The sequence below is a fragment of the Lepeophtheirus salmonis genome, chromosome 13, assembly GCF_016086655.4.
Source record: "Lepeophtheirus salmonis chromosome 13, UVic_Lsal_1.4, whole genome shotgun sequence".
Classification (NCBI taxonomy): domain Eukaryota; kingdom Metazoa; phylum Arthropoda; class Copepoda; order Siphonostomatoida; family Caligidae; genus Lepeophtheirus; species Lepeophtheirus salmonis.
Genome location: NC_052143.2, coordinates 14926775 through 14950770, shown reverse-complemented (window position 1 = coordinate 14950770; position 23996 = coordinate 14926775). Strand labels below are relative to the sequence as shown.

The window sequence follows — 23996 nt, the reverse complement described above, 5'->3', positions numbered from 1 at the left end:
GAAGACATTTTCTACCGAAGGTCATGTTTGAAAAAAAGCAGCAACAATTATTAGGCAAGTAGAAATAGATAATATAGGGCGTTTTCACGTGACGTCAGCAATGTTAATGTCGGCCATTTGTGGGCCTAAACAACCAATTTTTATAACAATGAACACACTTTTTCCTTAATTTTAAGTAAAATAATTAACTATTGGATGTAAAAATGGGGCCAATTAAATAAAAGAACTTAAACCTTACTCCCTTTAGGATTTTTTATTCATCTATTGTCTAGTTTTATTAGATATCTAACCCCTCTATGTATTAAGAATATGTTATCACATCGTTATATAATTGTATTTTCATATTGTATGTAAAAATTAACTATTACAATGAAAAGAATAAGATAACGTTATCTAATTATCTAATTTTTTTCTTACATCATCGATAAAAAAACTAGATAATACTTTGATTTAATTAAAATATTAGAGTTTATCATTGGGCTCTAGTAGTATTTGATGCAAATGTCAAGTCTTTTTTAACTCTTATAAAAAGTCATTTGATGAAGTTTCATCAATATATATTGGAAATTTGTACATTTTATGTTGTAGAAATATCTTTGCAAGTAACATTTCCAACACCAATCAAGTAATATTCAAAGTTGAAAATCCAATATTGTTAAAATGCATGTTAAAAATAAGAAACAAAAAATCTAACAATTTGAAGAATGTTTTGGAGGAGAGAAAGAATAAAGCTCATGTCTTATCATTAGATCAGCTACAATCAGCTGTGACAAAGATAGGAAGGAGAAAAAGATATAAACAAGGACATTTGCTAGAATTACTCTGGTGTCGATCTTCAATTCTACTCTGAATCCCCCAAGAACTTACAATTATCCATCTGAAACAAATCCTCCGTCTTTCATGAGCTCACACGAACGTTCAAACAGGTTTTGAATATAATTGAATCTATTTAGGATATTAACTACTGAGGAATTAAATAATAATGAAAACTTCTAAGGAAAATAAAATTTGTTCTTTATACAACCAATTAAAAATTAACTGGCCAGCTAAAAAAACACAGCAGATTTACATGTATGTCAATCACTATTATAGATGTAAATAAGCGAGAAAGCCGCCTAAAAACTACAGAAGGATAAGGAAGGTTTTATTAAATATAACACCATTTCCCCCAACTCAGCAATATCGGAACGGCTCTGGGGAATTTTTCAAAAATTACAATTTGTTCATCAACCTTTAGTTTAGTGTAAATTGTTTACCTCTTTGCAAAAAAAATAATATATTATAAAGCAACAATTCCTTGATTTGGAGGGGGGGCCACAATTCTTCAAACACCCCCCTCCGCCCTCCCCTGTGGGTACCCCTGATGGGAATATCTTATCAGTTTTTTTTGGAGCAACTTCTAAGTTGCACTAACAGGGTGCTTCAGTAACAATATTAAATTCTAATAATTCCATCTAAATCTAACTAAGTATAAAGATAGAAGTACATTTTATGAAATGAAATCAATCAACTACACTAACTCGTTCAATACAAAATAATATCAACAATCCATAAACTCCAAGGGTTGGATTATATGGTAAGAGAGTAGAAGGAGGTGAGGCCTAATCAAAAGGGCATTTTGGGCTGGATGTGGCCCTTGATTAAAAGATGTTAGAATTTTTGGATTTTCTATAATTGCGTTTAATTTTTCTGAAAATGGTTAAAACGCAACGAAAAGTAGTTTAAAAAGTGAACGATTAAACGAATTCAATATGAACAATTTAGTAAACTAAACGAATTCGAATTTGTGAACCAAACGATTAAAAAAAAGTGAACGACAACAAGCCTGCCAATGATATAATTTCTATTGTTTCATTTTATAATTGATATCAAAATATGTCTTGTAATATTGGAATTTCAGGTACCGCCGGGTCCCAAAACAGGGTGCAACCCACCGCCTATACTTGAAGAAACTACTAAGAGCCCCTTATAACCCCCCAATTGTACCCCCAATGTTTTGAGGGTGTTTTCATGTACTGTTGGCTCCCAAAACGGGATGCAACACACCGCCAATACTTGAAGTAACTACTAAGAGCCCATCACAACCCCCTAATTGTACCCTGAATGTTGGAGGTATTTTCGGGTACCGCCGATTCCCAAAACGGGATACAACCCCAGCGCTGATACTTGAAGAAACTACTAAGATACCTCAAACACATAGTAGGAACATATAGAGGACTATAATTTTAAGTCAATAAGAATTGAGAACTATTAAACACGGAAAACATCCCAACATTCGGGATACAATTGGGGGGCTGTGAGGGGCTCTTAGTAGTTACTTAAGTATCGGGGGTTTGAATATTTGAATTTACATATATTTATGCATTTTTAAAACAACTAAACGCAAACATAGGTAATAATGCTTAGTGATAAAAGTCATACATATTTTGGGTATGTTAAAAAACCGAAAATCAACACATTGTAACCCTGGCAATTTGAAGAATGTTTTGGAGGAGAGCAGTTTAGCAGTCATGACGTTTCATTAGATCAGCAACAATCAGCTGTGAGGAGGGAGTAGGGGGAAAAAGGAAATAAACAAGGACATTGACAAGATTTACTATAATGTGTATCTCCAATTCGACTCTGAGTCCAACAAGGACTTACAATTATAACTCTGCAACAAATTCTCAAGGTTACTCTCCGCTTTTTATGTACACACACGAATTTGCAATCAATTTTTGAATATAACAGAATGTAGTAGGAGAGGAAGTTCGCTAATCAGGAATTATATATTCATGACAACAGCTGAGGAAAGGAAAATTCCTTCCTCAGATTACCAATTCTAAAAAAACGGGTGAAGTAAGAAATAGAACACGAGATGTTCATCACGGATAATGTTTGCTTCAGAGGGAGATGTTAACACGACATCGACGACCTAATAAATAATGAAAAAAAGAAGAAAGAGCACACGCAGCAACCTTGATCCTTTTCTAATTTTTTAAGATAGTTTTTTCATTACAAGCATGACAACTCTAGATATAATCTATGCAGCATAAAATTATGATTCATGACAATTAACACGATTAAATCTCTTTCTCTTAATACGAACATAATATATTATTTTCTCACGTTATTTAATTATAATATCACAACTTCATTCAAGGAGACAGACCCGAGTGAAATACACTATTTAAAAGTAAAGACAAATGCCATACTTCTATTTACTTTTCCTTCAACCCCTTCTCGTTTCTCTATATTATTAATTATTATGACTTACATTAACTAAGTAATATTCATTATATACTGGATGCGTAGTTGAAATCTGGACACTTATAAAAGAGAAGAACAACAAAAACACACATGTGAGTTTGAAAATGATGATTCCTCCCATCAGCTGAGAAGCTGTGTGTATTGACACCCCCTTCCAAAAAATTAACACAATCAATCAAAAATGCCCTCACAGAAAGGCAAAGGAATCGATATTGCTGCTCTCACGGAACACACACCAACTGCAGACATCTGGAACTTGTCTAAGGCAAGCAGGAAGACTATTTACAATGACAGGAAGGCTACTAATCAACATGCGGAGCACTAAGTTCATCCCCTAGATCAAGGAGAAGTTTCAAGACAAAATGTGGTACTTTAATAAGATACCGTCACACCCAGGAAAGTTTACACAATTATTTTAGGAGAACCAATATTCAATTTTGGCTAAAAACAATGTAGCCTACATACTCGGCAGATACCAACCCGATCAACTATTCCTTCTAGCCGCATATCTAGGCCAGGGGAACACGTTTCGAAGCTTTTGACAAGGGTGTCCCACAGGATTATATTTGAAAAATTAAGTTTCAAATAGTAAATTTTTTGGAGAAAAATTTCAAAAATCCATAGCTATTCACAGAAAATTAAACTTTTTGAAGAAAAATATGAAATATTAAACATATGGAATGTTTTTTTTGATTTATGATTATTAAAACTCCATGAGACCTAATTACATTATTACCACCTGTAATATCTTCCGGCGGCGCATCAAGCCCATTATCAAAGTTGATAGAGGCTACATTGAAGATTAGAAATGAAAATGCCTGTACAAAGTTTCTATAATGTAGAATCTCTAGTTTCGCAAACTTATACAAATTCCAGATTCAAAATGACTAGTTTCCAATGACGCACCCGGTATATATATAGGTCATTTGAAAAAAGGACAACCCCCAAAACGAACGCTCATAATACGGGAAAGAGATATTTTACTATATTTTTACATCCGTTCTTTTAGGTCATTTTGAAGTAAAAAAAAAAAATAATAATAATAATAATATGAGGAGGGTTGATCCTTGAAAAAAGGAAAAAAAATGAATTGAGCCGTTCTTCCGGTCGTGAAAGTGAATAATATGTAGTAATAAGTAATACTACTAAGTAATAATAATAAAGTGGAAGGAAGGAAGTAAAGAGCGAAAAACAAGAAGGCAGTGTATGTGAGTGTAAAGGGAGAGTTGTTTCTTCATTCATGAATAAGTAGAAGAAGCTAAGGAGCTATTAAGAAAAGAAGTAGTAGTAGTATCATTGTACTATCATAACGAAGTATTAAGTAACATACAAAAAAGATAGTATTATAATTTATAAATAATAATCGTATTATTTATTAGTAGTGAATGATGGTTGGTTGTTTGTTTGCTAAGAGGGCGCTTCATCTTTTTCTCTCTCTTTTTGATTCTCTCTCTCTCCTTTTGTAATTCTTGGGTAGTAATAAGTAATAAGTGAAAAGTGAGTGAGCAACTTGAATCGAATTTGGAAGAAGTAGTGAAGGAGTGTGGAGTGGATCCCCTCTTATTGAATGAATTGAATGCGGAGGAGGACTGGGGTGTGAGCATGAGGGACAAAGGCGGTGGCGGTGGAGTGGACTCTGAAGAGAATGGGCGAGTCCTTCCACTCAAGACCGTGCTGACGAATCTGTTTAATCGGCTGGAGTCGATGGAAGAAGAGACTTTTGAGAGGGAGTTTAGTGATTTGAAGTCCTTCAGTGAGGAGTTGAAGACTCGAGAGGAGTTTGGGACGCGCGAAGGGGAGAAGGACGTGAATCGCAAGAAGAATCGCTACAAAGACATTTTGCCATGTAAGGAGATGCCGGCCCTGGGATGGCCCTTTGACGCCCCTCTGATGCACCTCTTTCTTTTCAGTTGACTACACGAGAGTGATCCTGAGCGAGTACCCGGGGGTGAGCGGCTCTGACTACATCAACGCCAACTACATGAAAGGCGCGAGTGGGAGCAATGCCTACATTGCGAGTCAGGGGCCCCTGCCCAACACGCTCAACGACTTCTGGAGAATGATCGTGGAGTGCCAAGTGCAGGTGATCGTGATGGCATGCAATGAGCAAGAGGCGGGCAAGCATAAGTGTGAGCGCTATTGGGGCACAGAGAGCCAAGAGGAGAACCACAATGAGGAGGAGGAGGAGGAGGAGGAGGAGGACAAGTGTCCACAGACCCTGGAGAGACAGTACGGAAACTACTTTGTCAAACTTCTCAAAGCTCGACGTCTCTGTCCGGATTTCCTCGTGAGGACCATGCGACTTCGATGGCAAAATGAGTCTGGAGTGGAAGAAGAAAAAATTGTGTGTCAGTTTCACTACTCTGCTTGGCCGGATCATGGTATTCCTACGCAAGTCAAACCCCTTCTAGAGATGGTTCGACTTATAAGAGATTGTCAGGCTTCTGAAACGCTTCCTGTATTAGTACATTGTTCTGCTGGATGTGGACGCACTGGGACGATCTGTGCTATTGATTTTATATGGGGTCTACTTAGAACAGGGGTGCGTCTTACTTCCATTTTCTAGTCATTCCTATCATTTCTTTACTCTTCTTTCTTTCAGAAATTAACGAGCAATTTTTCATTATTCGAATTAGTCAAAGAAATGCGCAAACAACGCATTGCAATTGTTCAAACGGTGGATCAGTATATCCTTGTTCACAGAGCTGTGCGTGAATTATTTTTGGAGCAGTTAAGGGTTATAGACACGCACACTTATGAAAATGTGGACAACAATGGTCTTCCAATCTATCGTAGCTCAAACAACATTGCAGGGGATGAGTCTGATACGGAGTATGAAACTGTGTGTGTTAATGAACAAAACATTGATAAAATATTGAGCGAAAAGCTCAACACAAACCTAAGTCTTTCTTCTTCATCAACTGCTAATTTATATAACACAAAAACACCTCCCAAACAAAGATACCTCGAGTCTTTAAATTTAGAGTCCCGTAATAATGTAGGGACATCTGCCTCAGCAACGACGTCGACTGCTAATTCTTCAGATAATTTGTTAGAAGAATTTCATCGGGATATTTCCAAATCAACGTCCAAGCTTTTTGAGCCTGCTGCTCCTCCTGAGAGCCTGAGAAATACTTCAGCCTCTCAGCGTTTTAAAAAAGGCAATTTACGGCTCAAACAGACTGATGATGGACACTGGATTATCGAAGAACGAGATATTCCATTGGACTCTAAAATTAAAACAAAAAAACCTCATCGTAAGAAGTCAAACGAAATCAATGCTGAAGCACCTCCACTTTTAAGAAAGCCATCTATGAAAAAAATTAAAGCCTTCTTTAATAAAAATGAAGCGTCCCAGTGTTCGTCAGATAGTCCTAGGTTTGAGGAAGATCCTCCTTCGCCCTCCAATCAAGTAACTCATCCTCACAGACTTTCAGAGCTTGAAGTATCATTAGTGTCTGGTTCAAAATCTGTTCCAAATTCTTTGGACCGTAAAGTTGTTCGAAAGTCTACATCTACTCTAAAGAATTTAGACTCTGATCAATCAATGTCTTCTATTATTTCATCATCTGAATCTAAAATCAAAAGGAGTAAGAGTATGAAAATAACGCTTAATTCATCAAATACAGATCATTTTGTGTCGTCCAGAAACTCAAAAACATTGTCATCATCTTACGATAGCCCTCCACCCTCTCCAATCCATGTTCGCCCAACGAACAAAAGTCCTCCTCCGAAATCTAAGCCATTAAGTGTCCATGAGTATGCCAACGTTCATTTTTCATTATGTGGTGGTTCCTCTGAAATTAATCTTCAATCTGGAGAAAGTGTTAAAATGAAAGAATTTAGAGAATTTGTTAGTAATAATCAAATTGTTCCATTGGTTCATTCTCCACTGAAACCCAAGAGAACTCCCGAATATGTGAATGTTAATTTTTCTAATGATGAAGGTTTAACTTCAGCAATAACTGACTCTGTCATGGCTTCTTTTGAATCTGCAGAGAAGGAGGGAGATAAGACCCTTTCAGATTTTAACAATGAAAGAGACAGTGTTTCATCAAACATATCGACTAAATTTGCACCTTTTTTGCGATTGAAGGAGAGAAGAAACTCTTTCCGTCAAGCAGTGGATTCACGCTCTTCTTGGAGTTCGCATACTACGCCCACATATGAGAATGTATCAGTGATGAGTGATGAGTTTGGTCTGATATCAAACTCGTCCTCCCATCATTATGAGCCAATTTCTTATGGTAATGAAGTCGATAAATCTATAAACAACCTAATATCAAATAGCAAAAACATTGCCAGCGAGTCTACTAATGTCAATTCTCTTCAATCTGTTGGCCTCGTTTCCGAAGTAATTAAACAGCAGCAGCAACCTGGACGGTCTGTTATTCGGAAACATAGCTCAAGTAACAGTCTCTTAGGTGCTCCTGGATCTAAAGGGAGTCCTCCTCCCCCTCCTCCTTATAAGCAGCCTCCATCATTGGCAGAATATCAGCAACCTAAGCGCTCCTCTTCAGTCAGTCGTATACCTCATCGGCATTTACCCTCCACGTCTAGAATTACTGCATCTCATCATCTTGAATCCCGTGTACCTCCAATACATCTTAATCAAATACCCAATCTAATGTCTGTGAGTAGTCTCTCGACTCCTCCAAAGTTGCCTGTTAAAGAAAATAAAGTCATAAGCCAACAACGTCGGGTCACGAAAGAGAGTGGTAAGAGGATTCCGTTCATATTAAACCCTTATTGATTTGTTCTTTGTGTTTATTTTCCGCATATTGTTAGTTTTAATTGCCAAATTTAAGTTGTTAAGTTTACGTAATGTTTCGAGTGAATACAGTTCTCACATCTTTCCTAGGTATTTTGTTGAGCTAGAATTAAGGAATAAAATTTCATTTATTTTTTAAACATTTTATTTTCATTGTTGAATTCTTAATAGTAGAACTAAGATTTATGTGTATTTTGAATCTTCTCTTTCAATTAGATTTTTTTATTGGCTATTTAATAGTTTTGATCATTAACGATATGTATGCATACTAACAGATTGTAAGTAGTGTCTTATGATTCGAATTTTATTATTTAACGGTGCGGTGTGGGTTGATTTGAGTGGGAATATTTTTTAAACATGTAGAAAAATATGGATCGAATTAGAATGTATGGTTTTTTCTTCTTTGACAATTTGAAGACAGGAGTATTTACTATAAATATAGTTTAGAGGGATAGATAGATCGAGTAAATAAAAAAACACCTGACTAGTTAAACTCATTTGATCTTATCTAAATGCATTGTTAAAGAAAGGCTTTGAAGTTTCAATACAATTTTTATTTATTATAGTGTCAGCAGTGACAACGAATTCCCTACCAAAAACTATGCTCAATACTTCATATTCGGCGGATCAGTTTAATCATTCTTCGAATGCATCTCCTCACGGAATTGATTTAGACGTCGTTGCTGCAATGATGAGCGGAGGAGCAGGTCGAGGTAAATATATGCTCTCTTTTATATTATTGTTTTTTCATGGGAAATCCTCTCTTCATGCTCAAAATGTAGAGATACAATTTTCCCTCCTCTCTATCCCAACCATATATTGTTTTTTTAGTGATGACTCACTCCTCAAATACTATTTATCATTCAGATTTGAGTAAACCCAACTTTGGACGTTCCTTGGCTGGTGTTTTATCAGGTGCTGCAACAAATTTTCGATCTCGATTTCTGGGATCCTCTTCCCCTGATTCGGCTCCCTCCTTTTTATTACGGGATAAAGGAGCTTCTATTCCAGGGGTAGCAGGAAAGCAGGGTGTTGAGTCTATCATAACCACCACCCATTCACCAGCACCTCCTTCTCATAAGGGAATGATGGATGAATCGGGTGAAATGCCTTCTTCCTCTATTCCTCTCACTGTACCTGGTGCATCGTCGTCCAGTATTCCTTCAGCTCCTCGTCACTTGGGTGTCTGTGGTAAGTTAGCAATCAACTGACCCTCACGTCCTCGCTTCCATTTTTTTATATGTCGAGAGTTGTTGAGAATGATCATCCTTACATACATATATAGTTTCATTTCCCTTCCAATGGTATGTCATAGTAAATACTCTTATATAATAATCTTATTTCGTGTCTCCCCCCTTTGACATTACATTTTTATCTCTTCGTTTATCCTAATTTGCATGCATTTACATAGACCTCTACAAAAAAAATTCATCCAACATATTCAAACCGATAGTTTTCTAACTAAATATACAAATAACTTAGATTTTGGACCTTGGATATGCCTGCTACATGAGCCATTTAGGTTTATTGTTGACGTTTTTCAAAAATTCTACAAAATTCGATATAATTTATCTTTGTTTTCATAATGCTACCAAATAAAAGCTAATAAAACAAGTCAATATATGTTACACTTTTAACTATTTTTAATCCATAAACATACATATTTTTTATGTTTGTAAAGGATGACATCATATGATATATAATTTTATCTCAAAATTTTTGTTCTTAATACAAATGTATAATGAGAATACATCAATAAATACAGTTAAATCCGGATAAAAGCAACACCTCTGTTTTTTCTAGGAACTGTATCTAAAATTCTACTTAAAAATATGTCCAAAAGTATTTAGGTACTTCGTTGATTTAAATTACTTTTGGGGCATATTTAGTCTATAATTTTGGTTGTCCCAATAAATTTTTTATGGATGCATAGTTTTTCTTTACATTTCTCCCAAAGGGTAAAATTTACTGAAGATCATGTTTGTGAATATGTTGTAGGATTATTGTGGGTAGGTTAGAAGATAAATTTTAAACGGAATCAAAGTACTTCTTTCATATATTTCTACCTCTAGTGCTATCCATGTGGAGAGCATAAGAGTAATCCTTCCCCTTCCCATGTCTTGTCTTAATTTGTGGATCATAATTCCTACAAATTGTATTTAAAAAAAATTTCCTTAATCATTTCAGGATTCCCAGATACCGCACATGCTCTGAGATCACGTGAGCCATCTCAACCTCCCAAAAACTTTATTCGGAAACAAGAATATTTATAGAAGAGAGAGAGAAGTGAAAAAAAATTTGTTAAATTAATTATTTATATTTTTATATGTTTTAGAATTGCATGTCCTCAGATATTTATGATATTTACTGCTGCTCTATGAGGATGTTTTTAAGCAAAAAAAAAAAAAAAAGATATGAAAAAGGTTGTATATATTTAAAATTCCATAATTAATTGCTCTTATTATTATTATTACTACTATCTAATACAATTATTTATGATGCCCTATTTAATTATGATGAAGAGGAATATTGAGTACATAATTTTTATGTCTTTAAAGTATACACAGAAAAAAAAATCAAATTATGTTAATACTTTGAAAAAAAAAAATATATGAATATTTCAGCTGTTGGCTCAATCTCTCCATTCATTTTCCGAGAGGAAGGAGTTTGCAAAAAAAATCTTCATTATGGCATGGTCTGACAAATTAATTTATTGATACATTTATAAAAAAAACCAATTTTGACTAATCAATATTTTGTTTTTAATAATATTATTTATCCTTTGTTTATATTATAGTATGTGGAATTTTGAATATTTTAACTTCATTCACTGTGATGATGTAGTCAATTAATATTAATTTATTTATATATAACAATTTTGAGTTTTAAAAAAAAATACATACAAAAATTGAACCTTCCATACATATTACGTGTATATAAAATTATATATATGGGAATATCAATTAACCAATGTTTTATACTTTACACATATACTGTACTTACTTTATTAGACAAAAAAAGATCATCGCTTAACTATTTATATTAATTATATACTTTATATTCTACTCAAGAAAAATACTCAAATCTTTTTTAAGTAAAAAAATGTGTTTTTATACTATCTATATATTTTTTCAAATAGCGTTCTTTATCCACTAATAAACAAAATCTATGAACAATCCTTGGCATTTTTTATTCCTAGGTTGTGAGCATTTTATTATTCTTCACATAACCGATTCGAGTCTATTGACAAGAATTCTTTGACCAGAGTAAATATTCCTGGTAGGAAATACATAACATATTACTTTTGTCTATTTCGCCTTTAAAAAACATTGTTTTCCCGCTTTTGCTTTTTGAAATATTAATCAATCAAATAACATCTTCTTTCTATTTGAGCGGCTGGATATATTTGGGAGAATAATATTTTTATACATATATTATCTAGCTATATATATATCTATTAATTATTATCAATGACTAATTAATGTCTCAAGTTTCTCAATAGTTCAGTCCTAGGACCGGCTCTTATCGGTCTTTTGTAGAAACTACAACAGCTAAAATGACGTAGTTAGTTAATAGAAATATTTCTATTAACCTTGGTACTTACTACATCATTTGAGTCGCTGAAGTTATACCATAAATCATAATTCATAGTTCAAAGAGACAAGATACCTGTAGGAGATGTGTGACTAGAACGTATAATTCTAGCTATCATGTATTATTTTTCTTATGTCTTCAATCCTAGCTATGAGTTAAGAAAATAAAAAGATAGCTAGGACTGAAAGACCGATGTATCACTTATCAGTCCTTCGGGCCGTTGAATGGCAAAGGTCGGACTGATTAAAAAAGGTAGCTGTGGCTACCTTATACGCAGAAATGCTGTAAGTTCCAGCAGGTTCCCCGAAAAATATGGTTGCTTAAGACAATGATTTTCAAAGTACGGAGTGAGGCGGCGCAGGAAGATGGAGAACTGGCGATTGCTTTCCGTCTACACATACATTGTACACATGTTTCGTAAAAAGGGTTCCTCAGCTAATAATGTATTAGTGTAGGGGGCCTAAAACTGCATTTATTCAGTTGCCACTTCCCTTGAATTTGGGAATGTGAAGTGTCTTTCGAGTTTTTGTTCTAAGTTGTACTTTAAGCTATATTATTACACAAACAAAAATTGTCTGTCATATAGAAATACAAATCTATAGCTACGTTTTTAATAAAATATTACTAAGCAATATTATTTATAATATAATATCGACTAAAATATTGTAGGTATATGATTTTAATATTATGAATATATATATGTGTAATTCTGAATTCATTTTTAAAATTGTGAAGAAATAATATGACAATAATAGTATCATAGTACTTAACCCTTTACGCCCTGAATTAAATTATTTAAACATAAATATTGGGGTGTATAGTTAATATTTGTATTTTTATCTTTTTTATCGAGAGTATGGAAAAATTTACATCGATAACAGTGAAAATTGTCAGTTGGTACCGCAGATGTAACTTAAAAGTCCCACCGATAAAAACTGTTGTGTATTTGTCTTGTTTTCAACTTACATTGTGTTTTAGTGACATAAATAGACACTTTCATAAACGTACATGATTGATTACAACTATTTAGCGTACCAGGAATTTTGTCCATCAAGTAAAATGAAACGGATGTTAAGGAGAACTGAAATGCACGGAAATTCCACTACAGTTTTTGTTTTAACTGAAAAGTGTTGTGCTTTTCTGATGCAACATTAACTTAAAAAGTAAACATAACCTTTTCTCCACATGCCTCGTTTTGTTTCTAAGCTCTACTACTTTATTTATTCTTGATATAAGTATTTCTTTATAGTATGACGAATTAGCACCGATACAATCTCCAAGAAGTGAGGAAACTTGGTTGACGTTCTAAAAGACCTGAGGTCTAAGAGAATACTATCAAAAGAGGCTTTATCCATTCTTGATATAATATTTGACGTTCCTAAAAACCTTTTAAAAAGGATGCAAATCGGAAGTGATATAAAGGGAAGTCGCCGTAGGCACTCACCTATGCTCCGAGCACATGCTTTGGCATTGTCGCTCTATTTGACAAAAGCATATAGTTATGTGAGAAATACCTTTGACTTATGCCTACCTAGTCTCAGTACCATTCGAAAATAGGTATTTGAATGTGGATAGTGATCCGGGTATTACTCAATCTTCCTTTGATATTCTTAATACAAAACACTATTATCAGCCGTGTTCTACAAATATGCAATATAGATATTTAAGGAACTTGAATCTCATAGTCTTGACAGCTCACCATTAAATAACCATATCCTCAGATTACAAAAATGTATTATCTTGACATATTCTAAAATTAGGCTTCATCATGAAGCCAGCCTCATTTCCGAGCATTTTCAAAAAGAATTTATACGAAAGTCACTTTCGAAACAAACTTTTTTTAAGAATCAATGATTCAAGGGTCTTAAATATCATGTGTATATTATATTTGTATTTTCTCAAAATAAATAGTAGCAAAGATTATTGTAATAAAATTATTCTAGTTTATTGTTGGTTCTGATGCAACATGGCTTCTCAAAGAACACTGACTTTATTGTATAACATTTGTTATTAATGAGAAGGGTAAGATCACGGAGCAAGATGTAAGTGAGTGTAGGCGTTGAACGTTGAAAGTGTAAGAGTGCTTTAACTAAAAGAAGGATTCCGATTATAGACATTAATAGAGGACATAGTACAAAAATGAATTTGGATTAAAAGGGCAAGGAGAAAAACTTGAATCTTATCCTTATCTTAACCCTTGTACAGCTTCAAGAATATCGTTGTGCCTCCAATGTTCGAAGTGAGAGAGAAGTCTCCTATATATCTTCATAAACAAATTATAGGTACCTAAGATGGCTGCTGACGGTCGACTCTCCTTTTCTTTGCCTATTGAGTATCCAGTTATTAGTTATTATTAATCTTATAATACTAAGAATAACATATATAATAAGTTATTATATAGGTCGGTGCGAATTAGTTACGTACGGGCGTAAATGGTTAGAGAAAAAAATGCAGTTGGTATGATTAACTTATTTGGCTAACTACCATATAATTTTGGGCATTTTTTTCTTTTTCTTTTTGGTGTAAAGGTTACCTCATAAGTCATATTATAATTAATTTAATGATGGTTCATCGGGAAGGGATATGTTTACCCTTGTATTTCTCCATAAATTTTTTGAACGTAGATGATTAGCAATGGATAAGGTTATATTACATGCAATAAGCATCGTTGTGAGATCAAAGTTAAAGTCTGACTTGATGTATTCATCGTCAAATTGATTTTATAGATGAATATCCATACTCTTGATATGCGATGAGGATAATCAGTGGCGTGTAATTCTAGACAGGGGACTAAAGGGACATTTACTTCGACAAATCCGACAAACCATCTGTTTCTCATCCGGTAAGTATTTTCCAAATTCCTGGGCCTCCATTTTCATAAATCCAGACAGAAGGCGACGTCATTTTGGGGATTTTATTCAGTTCTCTATCGACTATCACCATCTCATATTATATTAATATTGAATAATAAAGGCGGGAATGATAACGTTCATGATTGATAGAAGAAGATGTATATTATTTAATCAATGATGCCATAAGTAATTCTTCTTTTCTCCTCGCACGCTTTTCTATTCTTACCAAAATTATCACCCATAATTATAATACATTGTGTTTAATTTACATAAAATTATGTAGATGGAAAATTAAAAGTTTACATATAAACCAAAAATACAACAAACGAAAATAAGCAAAAGATATTGCTATTCAAGAAACAGAACCGATCGATTGATAAGGGCATCATAACCTTGTTAGCCACAGTTGTAGATTGACATTTATGATTTACATCCTCATAAAGTGAGTGTTGACGAATGGTTACAACCGACTCGAACGCAATTTTTGTATAGTAGTACCTAAATTATCATTCATCGTCATTATGTTTCTAGTTTTTACTTATTGTGACTCTAATTGAGTTTTTTTCCCCTATAAAAGATAAGTACTAAGTAGTACATTAAAGAATGTTTTTATATCGCTGGAAAAAATTAAAATAACGGTAATAGAGAATCCTCCAAAATCCTCTCTTAGTTTCAAATTGGGTTTTCCTTTTAAATAGAAATATGATGATAAGAACAGCAAGTAATTGCATCCACTTTTATTTCAAAATTATCTAATTTTTTTAATTATTAACCTCCAATATTTTTTCCTATAAATATATTTCGAGATTGAAATAATATTAAGTACCTACATATTTCTTTAATTATTTTATGTATTAAACTTTTTTGAAAGTTGCCACATACACATGTTTCAACAATAGTTTGACATAATTTGATTAATCTGACATTAACCATCTATGCGATATTGTATCCCGAAAAAGCATACTATATAATAAAAGAAGCAGAGAAAAGGAAGTAATAGTTTCTTTCGAAAAATTTATATTACTTCCCCACTGTAGAATAAATCAAGTTAATTCTTGCCTTCCTGTCTAATTTTGTTGTAATCGTTTAACATACCTAATAATAAGAGTCCACACTGTATTAATTAAGAATTATGTATTCTGTTTATTAATTAATAATTATAGTCAAAATAAATCCATTATTATTCTATTAGATGGTTTTAGTAATGTTTATCTAATATTGTATAAGTGCGATCAGTTTACACTATATGGCATTAGAAAGATAAAATTTTGTATTACAAAAATCTCTGACAGCTTTGTGATTGTTTGACTAGGAATTGTTTGAGAGCGCGTAAAAAATGGTCACCAGCAAAGAGAAAATCGCCATATTTCACAGTTTTCCTTCGATGAAGGCGAAAACGTAAGCTAGACGGCTAAAAATGTGAATAGTGTTTATGGTTCTAATACTTTAGTAAAAGCCAATCACGTGCAACTTTGGTTTCGTCGATTCCGTTTCGGTAATTTTGATCTCAAAGTTGTACATCACTCTAGAAAGCGAATTGTCGAAAATGATGGAAATCATCAAGTTCGACCGTAGAGTAAGCACTATTTTTATTGGCCAGAAGCTAAACTGCGCAAAAATCCCTTGGGAGCAACTCAAAGAAGCTCGAGGTATGGGTCACTTTTCAAACGGTGGCCAAGCAGGGAAGGCCTTGCTATGTGTTTGGTGGGATTGGAAGGGAATCATCCAGTATGAGCTGCTCCCCTACCGCCAAGTTCTTAGTTAGGACATGTACTGTCAATAATTGGACCATCTGAGGCAATCGATTGACGAGAAGCGGCCAGCTTTGGCCAAAAGGAGAGGAATTCTGTTCCATTAGGACACCGCCGGGCCACAAACATAGATAGTGAATCTCAAGAAGCTTGGATGGGAGATTCTTATGTATCAACCTTATAGTCCGGACCTGTCACCAAGTGATAACCACATGTTCCTCTCTATAGCGGGATAATTTTGATGGTGAAAAATTCGCTTAATTAGAAGTTTGTGAAAATGACTGTCCCAGGTTTTTTTCCAATAGAGATAAGGGTTTCTATGAAAGAGGCTTAATGGAATTACTTTTCAAAGTGGCTACAATTTATCGAACAAAAGGGTCATATTTACCTTAAGTAGGATCATTCCAACATTCCAAAATAAAATCTTCAATTTCATGCAAAACTATCATTCGTATTATTTTAATGAATGTATTTATTCAGGAAGAGGAAGATGATAAGGCGAGTTGCTTTTAGATTGGCATAATGAGGTTGAGTGTATTATTTTTAGCTGTAGAACTTCCCTAGATGTCCGGCCTAAAGTTTTAATCTGGCCTAAACCCCTTCTTTTAACTATTAATACTGTCAATAACATAAACAGAGACACCACTTTTCTTAGCAAAAATAAGACAACATCCATACTTCCAAGGTTAATCACCTTGTATACTTCAATAGCTACTGATATTATTTTAGTTAATGGACGTTGATAATTTGGGACTATACAATTGGGGATATACAACTTATTTTTGATTCACAAAACCTTTGCACAGATGTAGGTACTACTTATAATTCCATTACTCAGTAGAAGGAGGGAGGTTGAAAGACGAGTAGAGTTGGAACTGCGTGGAAAGACATTTCATTCATGGTCATTTTGGTGAATTTTTCCTACGGAGCAATCGGATAGATAGATTTGCATCCGTCCATCCTTCCAGTTTATAAAAATTATTATTATTCAACTTTGGTATCTATTCCACACGCTTTCTGTTACTCTCCTCAATGTTGTGGACTGTTCAAGGGATCTCGCCTCTTTGTTCTTCATTCAGTAGATATGATCTCCTTTAATGAAATAATCCTTTATTTTGTAGATGCCGTTTCATATCAAAGTCTATGATAGTGACTTCTGATCTCGTTAATAATTATCATTTGATTATATATAAATTCCTCCAGATCTTCTACGGAATCATCGTACATATAAGAACTATGGGGTTTCATAAAACTACAAAATAATCAACTGAAAAACCCAGTGAGGAACAGAGAGAGTTTTAATCCTCTATCCACAGCTCCTTCACTGAAATTCTCGAAAGTCGACTCTGCTTCATCTCTTACTTTAAGAAAACTGTTCCATTAATAAGAGTCTCTCAGTGTCTTTATGTATATAACGCAGAAATCCCTCATCTCAATCAAATTTATATATATTCCATTTATAAGTTGTCAATTATATAACCTTGACACTTAAAACTCACCCCTGATTTCTTTATTATTTGTGGGTTTCTTTTGGCATTGGAGAACAAGTAAAAGATGATTGATTCTATTGGGTTTTTTTCTCTCGATATTTTGGTATGCAAGACATACTATTCTGCTATTTGATATAAATAGATGCCTGGAACTGTTAAATCATTATATATTTTTTTTTAAATATAAGAGGCCTATTAACTTCTGTAGACTTCTATTGAAATATCTGAATATCGTTGCAATTTCCAAATGTATTAAGTCGGGAATCCTTTTCTAACAACTAAATTACTATCACTATATTAGAATATTACTCTAGCAAAGAACTAGAATCTCCACACAAATAAAATAATAACGGATAATAAAGTAATTTGGAACCTATAAGTTAATATATTTTATAAAATTTATAAAAGACCTAACTTCTGTTGACTTTTATTCAAAATTTTGAAATTCTCAAACTTATTGAGTCTGAAATCTTCTTCTAAACGGCTAAATTGCTGGTAGCCATACTGGAATATTGCTCTTGCGAAGATCTAGGATCTCAACACAAATAAATTAATTATTAAATATTTGCCTTACTAGCTAATTTTAAGTTATTTTTCAGAAAACAATCGTTGAAATGTAACAAAATAATTATACGCTTATTTTAATAGTGATTGGAAAAGTAATAAATGTATGTCTCTGTCTGGAGACAAATGTCAAAATCATAAGGCAAAGGAGGCTATTTCAAGGCATCATCTTCGGTTCTATTAGCAAGATAATTACATTGAACTTTATATCTATTATATTCAGGCTTGTAAGTGTTCCGCTACTTTAGCGTTCTGTTCAGCCATTAACTTTTGTTCCGTTCCGCGCTCCAATTATTATTAGGGAGTACCAAGGTTAATCTATTAAACTTGGGTACTACTAACTTAAGGTAGTTCCAGGCTTGTACAGAATCAATCAATTCACTAACTAGAGATATCCATGACAGTCAAATCCATATTTTACTCCATATATTTGAACTCTAAAAACGAGCGTGTGGTTTCCACTAGAACTACGTGCCATGATTTTCTTATTATTTGCTATATACTATAGTTATAGTTGATAATATTGTAGAGAAAACGCGTGCAAGGAGGAGGGGGGAAAAGAGACATATGGTATCATATGATCAATCAATGATGCCATAAGTATTTCTTCTCTTCTCCTCGCACGCTTTTCTATTCTTACCAAAATTATCACCCTTAACTATAGTATATATTAAATTCTAAGTCATTCGTTTATCATTGTTTCATTTTCAATACTCATTGCACGTTAAAAAATGGGTCTGTCAAAGATGGCTAACACAGGACGTAACCTCAGGATGGACCACCAAACTATCCCAACAAATACTACCACAGAAAATAAAATTAAGTAAGAACCAAAACTCGCAAACTAATTCCACAAATAGTAGAAATCAGGATAATCCCAATGATAATATAATATGTTGGGATAATCCCTAAATTCCAATCGTGATCCAATTAAATACATTGAAAAACAAGTTGAAGCTTTTTTTTAATATTCTTTCAGATGTTGAGGAGGATATCGCTAAATCAATCAGTTTTCTTATGGAACAGTCTCTTTTGGTATTAAAACCTAACAGAGGAAAACACTATTCTCCTACACTTTTGACTGTGGCTTCTGTATGGGGAATTATTTCATCCGTTTTATATAAATACATGCTTAAAAAAGGCCTTCTTATCTTACCAACGGTACGTTATTTGAAGGATTTATCATCTAATTTGAACGTTAAGCCAGGGACAGAATTAGAATCATATAAATATCTCGAAACCAGATTCAAATCAATACAAGATAAAGATCATAAAGTATCTATCCTCATTGATGAAGTGTATTTCACGCAAAAATTGAATATTCAAAAGGGAAAACTACAGGGCTAGAAAACATGGGAGCCTACAAAAACATTGTTGTGTTTTTTCATTAATAGGATTTCTGGTACATACAACGATACCGCTGCAATTATTCCTGTTTCAACCCTAACTTCTGATTTAATGCATTCGTCATTTCATTTTGTTCTAAAAATGGTATGCTCCATTGGATTTAACGTCGTTGCAGTAATAACGAAAGGACACTTTTGTCATAAAAAATTCTACAAAACAATGTTGAAAAATGATGACCATTTTCATATTTTTAAGAATATATATAATAATCTACTCACTCGTACAATATTTAATTGTCCACTATTTAATGGAGCTTCAATGTCTGCGAATTTCAATCATATTCGTAATTCATATGAAAAAGAAAAGTTATTTCCAGTGAAACATGCGCACAAATTAACTGATAAAGTAATTAATCAACGAACCATTGAGCGAGCTAATGTCAAAATGGCTGATTTTTTTCTTTCATGACTCCACTATATCTGGTCTGACAACCTATGAAAATATGAATTTAAAATGGGGAGAAGCGGCAAACTTTTTGTCCTTGATAAGAGTCCTGGTGTCGCATTAATGTAAAAATAAATTCGAAGCCCATCGTTTGTAAGATAATAGAAGGACAGTTGTTGATTTCAGGGATTGGTAAACCCTCATTTCCTTAAATTAATTTCTCATCTCAACTGAATTTGTAAATGGGGATAACTTAAATAAATTAGGTTTAAGCAAGGAAACTTTTTACACTCTGAAACATTCATTTTCGCTCAATGAATCCCAAGCGTGCTCTCAGTCAATTGAAAATTGCTAGTGTGATTGAACTTTTAATATATTTATTAAAACTCAAAGCAATGGATTATGTTCTTCTAGGAAAGATAAATTCTGATCCTATCGAAGCCTACTTCTCAAAATATTGCCAGCTTGGAGGAACAAATTATTATATTTCAATAAACCAATTATTAGAACCTGAAAAAAAAAAAAAAGACTTTTGAGTCTTTTTTCACTTTCTAAGATATCTATAGAAGAACTAAAATGTTCTTCGGTTAAAGCTGAAGATCCGTCTCCATTTACACAAATTGTGAATCAAGCCCTTCCGAATATTGACAACAACGACACTATTTTCCACTATGTTAAAGGAGTTGTCTTTTATATATGCGGATATATAGCAAGGTCCATTATTAAAGTCACAAAATGCGAAGAATGTCACAAGTTACTAAAGTCCAGTGATCCGCCACCAATTTTTGATCTATCAAATGAAGAGAGTGATTTAGTAGAACTCAACCATTCAAAAGAAAATTTGTTAAACATGAATAATCGAGGTGGATTAGTTTCACCTTCTGATATAGTATATCTATCTTGTGTCTTCACTGTTTTAACTATATATGGAAATTATGAATGATGATGAAACAAGGGCATTATTTTTTTCTTTCAGTGAATCAAATGACTTATTTTCAAACATATATCTCATTCGAATCCAAGAACAAACATAGTTTAATTCCATACTAACAATTGTATGTGATGAGGGGCATTCCTTTGTAGATTTTTTTCGTCATATATCAAAAAAGTTATCCAATGTATTGATAAAAAATTTTATATCTATAATTAATGACTCAATACATTCCAGTAAAAAGTGAAAAGATATATTTAAAGAGAAAAATTGCCCTTCATCCAAAAAACATTATAAATGATCTCCCAGTAAATTATAGTGGTAACACTAACATATTAATTGATTTTTCATTTCGTGCCTAGTTTTAGTAAAATATATTCATATTCAAAAACGTAACTGTTCATAAGTAATTTTTAAGACAACTAGTAGAGTTGAGATATAAGGTCGAGTGAAGTTGAGAGTCTTAGGACGCGTGAGTTAATGAGGTTCAAGCCTCGAGTTTTATTAAAATTTTAACCTTGTCTACGAGCTCTAGTCGAGTTAAGAGTCTTTAACATCCAGTCCTAGTCAAATCTTATATTTCTTTTTTCTACTCCAAATCGAGTCGTCGTGGAGTTTGAAGTCCCAATTTCATAAGAGCTAAGTGCAACTAGTGTTGAGAGATAAGCTCAAGTTAAGTCTCAAAAGTAAAGTCCAATATAATACGACCCCAAGTCAAGTCGCGAGTTTTTGGGTACGTGAGTTAGTGAGTTTCAAGCCTTTAGTTTTATTAAAATCTGAACCTTGTCGATCTTTGCAACGAATTTTAGACGAGTTACGAGTCTTTCAGATTGAGTCTTGGTCAAACCTAAAATTTCTATTTTCTAGCCCAAATCGAGTCCTCCTGGAGTTTAAAGTCCCAATTTAATAAGAGTTAACTACAACCGATGTTCAAGTTTCCAATTCTGATTAGTGAGTTATAATTATAATTAATTGATGACCAAACAAACTGAATAATATTTTCTTCACTTCACTTCTATTGAATGTAACTGAAGAAAACAGAACACACTTTTAATAGGTTGGGTGAGCCATTCAAGTCCTGTAGTAAAATATGTCTTTCAAATGAATTTGCTATATTAAATTGAATGTAGAAAAACGAGAACGCTTTCATGTATGTCTAGATCGCCAAAGCTTTTATTTTGTCTAAAACGTCTATAGGAATCATAAAAAAAATGATCAAACTAAAGTTCAAAACACAAATAGCCGACTAAAAATAACAATATTTTATTTTCACAAAATAAAATCCGTTGTGATTCATATCGATCTTCTCTTAATCCCATCGGCATATGTAAATATAGATGAATTAAGTGAAAATTAATTATTAAAATCTATTATATATAACTTATGACCAACTCTTAATAGTACTGAGTAATTTTAATAAAATTGCATATTTTTAGGATGTCAACCCTAAAGGAAACTAGAATCATTTTTCTCGAAATTGAACATTGAATAAATTTTCCAAAAATATTATAGTTCATTTCAACGAACAAATGATTCTGATTAATCCTTTGGAGGCACCGCTAATTTTACTTAATGTAGCCAAAATTCATCACCACATTTATAGAACTAGGAAATTAATAAATTATATTTCTAAGACAATATTAGGACTAATTAAGTCAAGTAAATAAAACGGAGTTTTTAAACTACAGTTCATACTCTTGGGTATTTCAATTTATCCAAGAAATTTGAATTCAATGTCTATAGTTGACCGTAATATCTCTTTAAACTATTGCCTGTCATTTTATAAGTATTAATGATTGAACCTATATATATATATATGATTCGTGTATTTTTCATAAAAATAAATAGTTTTTTTTTAACTAAACCCCAACATGTAGGCAACATTGAAAAAATACATTGCAGCCAGATTAATTGAAATACTATTACCCTTGATTGCCGCCAGTAACGTCAAACATAATATCTAACTTAAATATCCACTCAATGTGAAGTACTTTAAATCCCTACGAAAAATTACAGCAAAAAATAAAAAGCAAAGAGCGTGATAATTTGTTTCTTTGAGTAGAAGAGAAATTAAATTATTACTGCGTAAAAAGGACATAAATAATAATTTTTTTTTTTTGACTGGTTAATTCACATTTGCATGAATATTTATATCAAGGGTGTCTGCAGGGGTGGAGGCTTTATGTCCCTCCCCAATTTAAAAAAATTGCCCCTGAATTTGCATAGTCATGTTTCTAGGATACTTATCCCGTGGACCATTACACCCCTTCCGAAATTACAAAGACCTATTGGAACGGAACGCTAAAATCTCATTTTTAGCGTTAAAAAAATCTGTTCCATTCAGTGCCCTGTTCATTGAACACACGTTCCATGGAACGCCGTTCAATTTTGCGTTCTGATCACAAGCCTTATAATATTCAAGATAAAACAAATTATGATCTTATTGTTAGTTTATATTTTTCACATGAGCATTTTATGTTTAGTAATTAATATACACTTATTCTTAATATATGATTGATTTCTCCGCTTTAATGAAGTTTTTTTAAATAAAAATATACTTAATATTAAGATTATGGTGTATATCCCATATCTAAAGAAAATTGAAAAATGATCATATATGACTTACATGTAATCCTTCAAAGTTACAAGGCAACTAATAAGTAATAGTCTACTCAAGAATGTCCTTGGTCTACCGTATTAATAAATGTAGAGAAATATTCTCCTTTTTCTCCCTTTTTCATACCTACAAGGGTATAGTATGAAAATGAGATGCAAGTCCCCCTTATATATAGTCCCAGGTATAATTCACTGTAATTATATTAACTAAGTTGACACTAACTAACGATTCTACTCAATCCACGATTACAATATTTATACTCATTTCCGATCTCAGTGGTATAATAACAAAACTCTTGACTTTGTATGACTTTTCTAATGTGTATAGCCTACTCCTTTCACTCCAGAACATAGCTAGACTAAATTTTTAATGTTTTATTTAAGCAA

General features: G+C 33.1%; 1 protein-coding gene and 1 long non-coding RNA gene across 5 annotated transcripts; one reads left to right on the top strand and one right to left on the bottom strand.

Annotated features, from left to right (window-relative positions):
- The first annotated feature begins 4370 nt into the window (after nucleotides 1-4370).
- LOC121127511 (uncharacterized) lies at nucleotides 4371-11196 on the top strand. 4 transcript variants are annotated; one of them, XM_040722901.2, is made up of 7 exons: nucleotides 4371-4570; nucleotides 4629-5095; nucleotides 5160-5791; nucleotides 5852-7967; nucleotides 8587-8733; nucleotides 8888-9211; nucleotides 10208-11196. In XM_040722901.2, the coding sequence occupies exons 2-7, from the start codon at nucleotides 4852-4854 to the stop codon at nucleotides 10291-10293; spliced, it is 3549 nt and encodes a 1182-aa protein (XP_040578835.1). In that variant the 5' UTR covers nucleotides 4371-4570; nucleotides 4629-4851; the 3' UTR covers nucleotides 10294-11196. The 4 variants fall into 4 exon arrangements, with proteins under 4 accessions (XP_040578835.1, XP_040578834.1, XP_040578836.1 ...); XM_040722900.2 differs by having other exon boundaries at nucleotides 8852-9211; XM_071893183.1 differs by having other exon boundaries at nucleotides 4426-4570; nucleotides 4632-5095.
- Nucleotides 11197-15188: 3992 nt separating this feature from the next.
- On the bottom strand, nucleotides 15189-16918 carry LOC121128151 (uncharacterized). Its single transcript, XR_005868059.2, has 3 exons — nucleotides 16606-16918; nucleotides 15580-16546; nucleotides 15189-15399 (listed from the first exon to the last, which is right to left on the bottom strand). It is a non-coding gene; the product is annotated as an uncharacterized lncRNA (long non-coding RNA).
- Between the last annotated feature and the right edge of the window lie 7078 nt (nucleotides 16919-23996).

What these genes read in the sequence shown, in the direction of transcription:
- LOC121127511 (XM_040722900.2), top strand. Translation starts at nt 4,852, where the DNA reads ATGAGGGACAAAGGCGGTGGCGGTGGAGTGGACTCTGAAGAGAATGGG. An exon ending in TCGGGTCACGAAAGAGAGTG is followed by an intron (nt 7,968 to 8,586) that starts GTAAGAGGATTC and finishes TATTTATTATAG; the next exon opens with TGTCAGCAGTGACAACGAAT. An exon ending in TCGTCACTTGGGTGTCTGTG is followed by an intron (nt 9,212 to 10,207) that starts GTAAGTTAGCAA and finishes TAATCATTTCAG; the next exon opens with GATTCCCAGATACCGCACAT.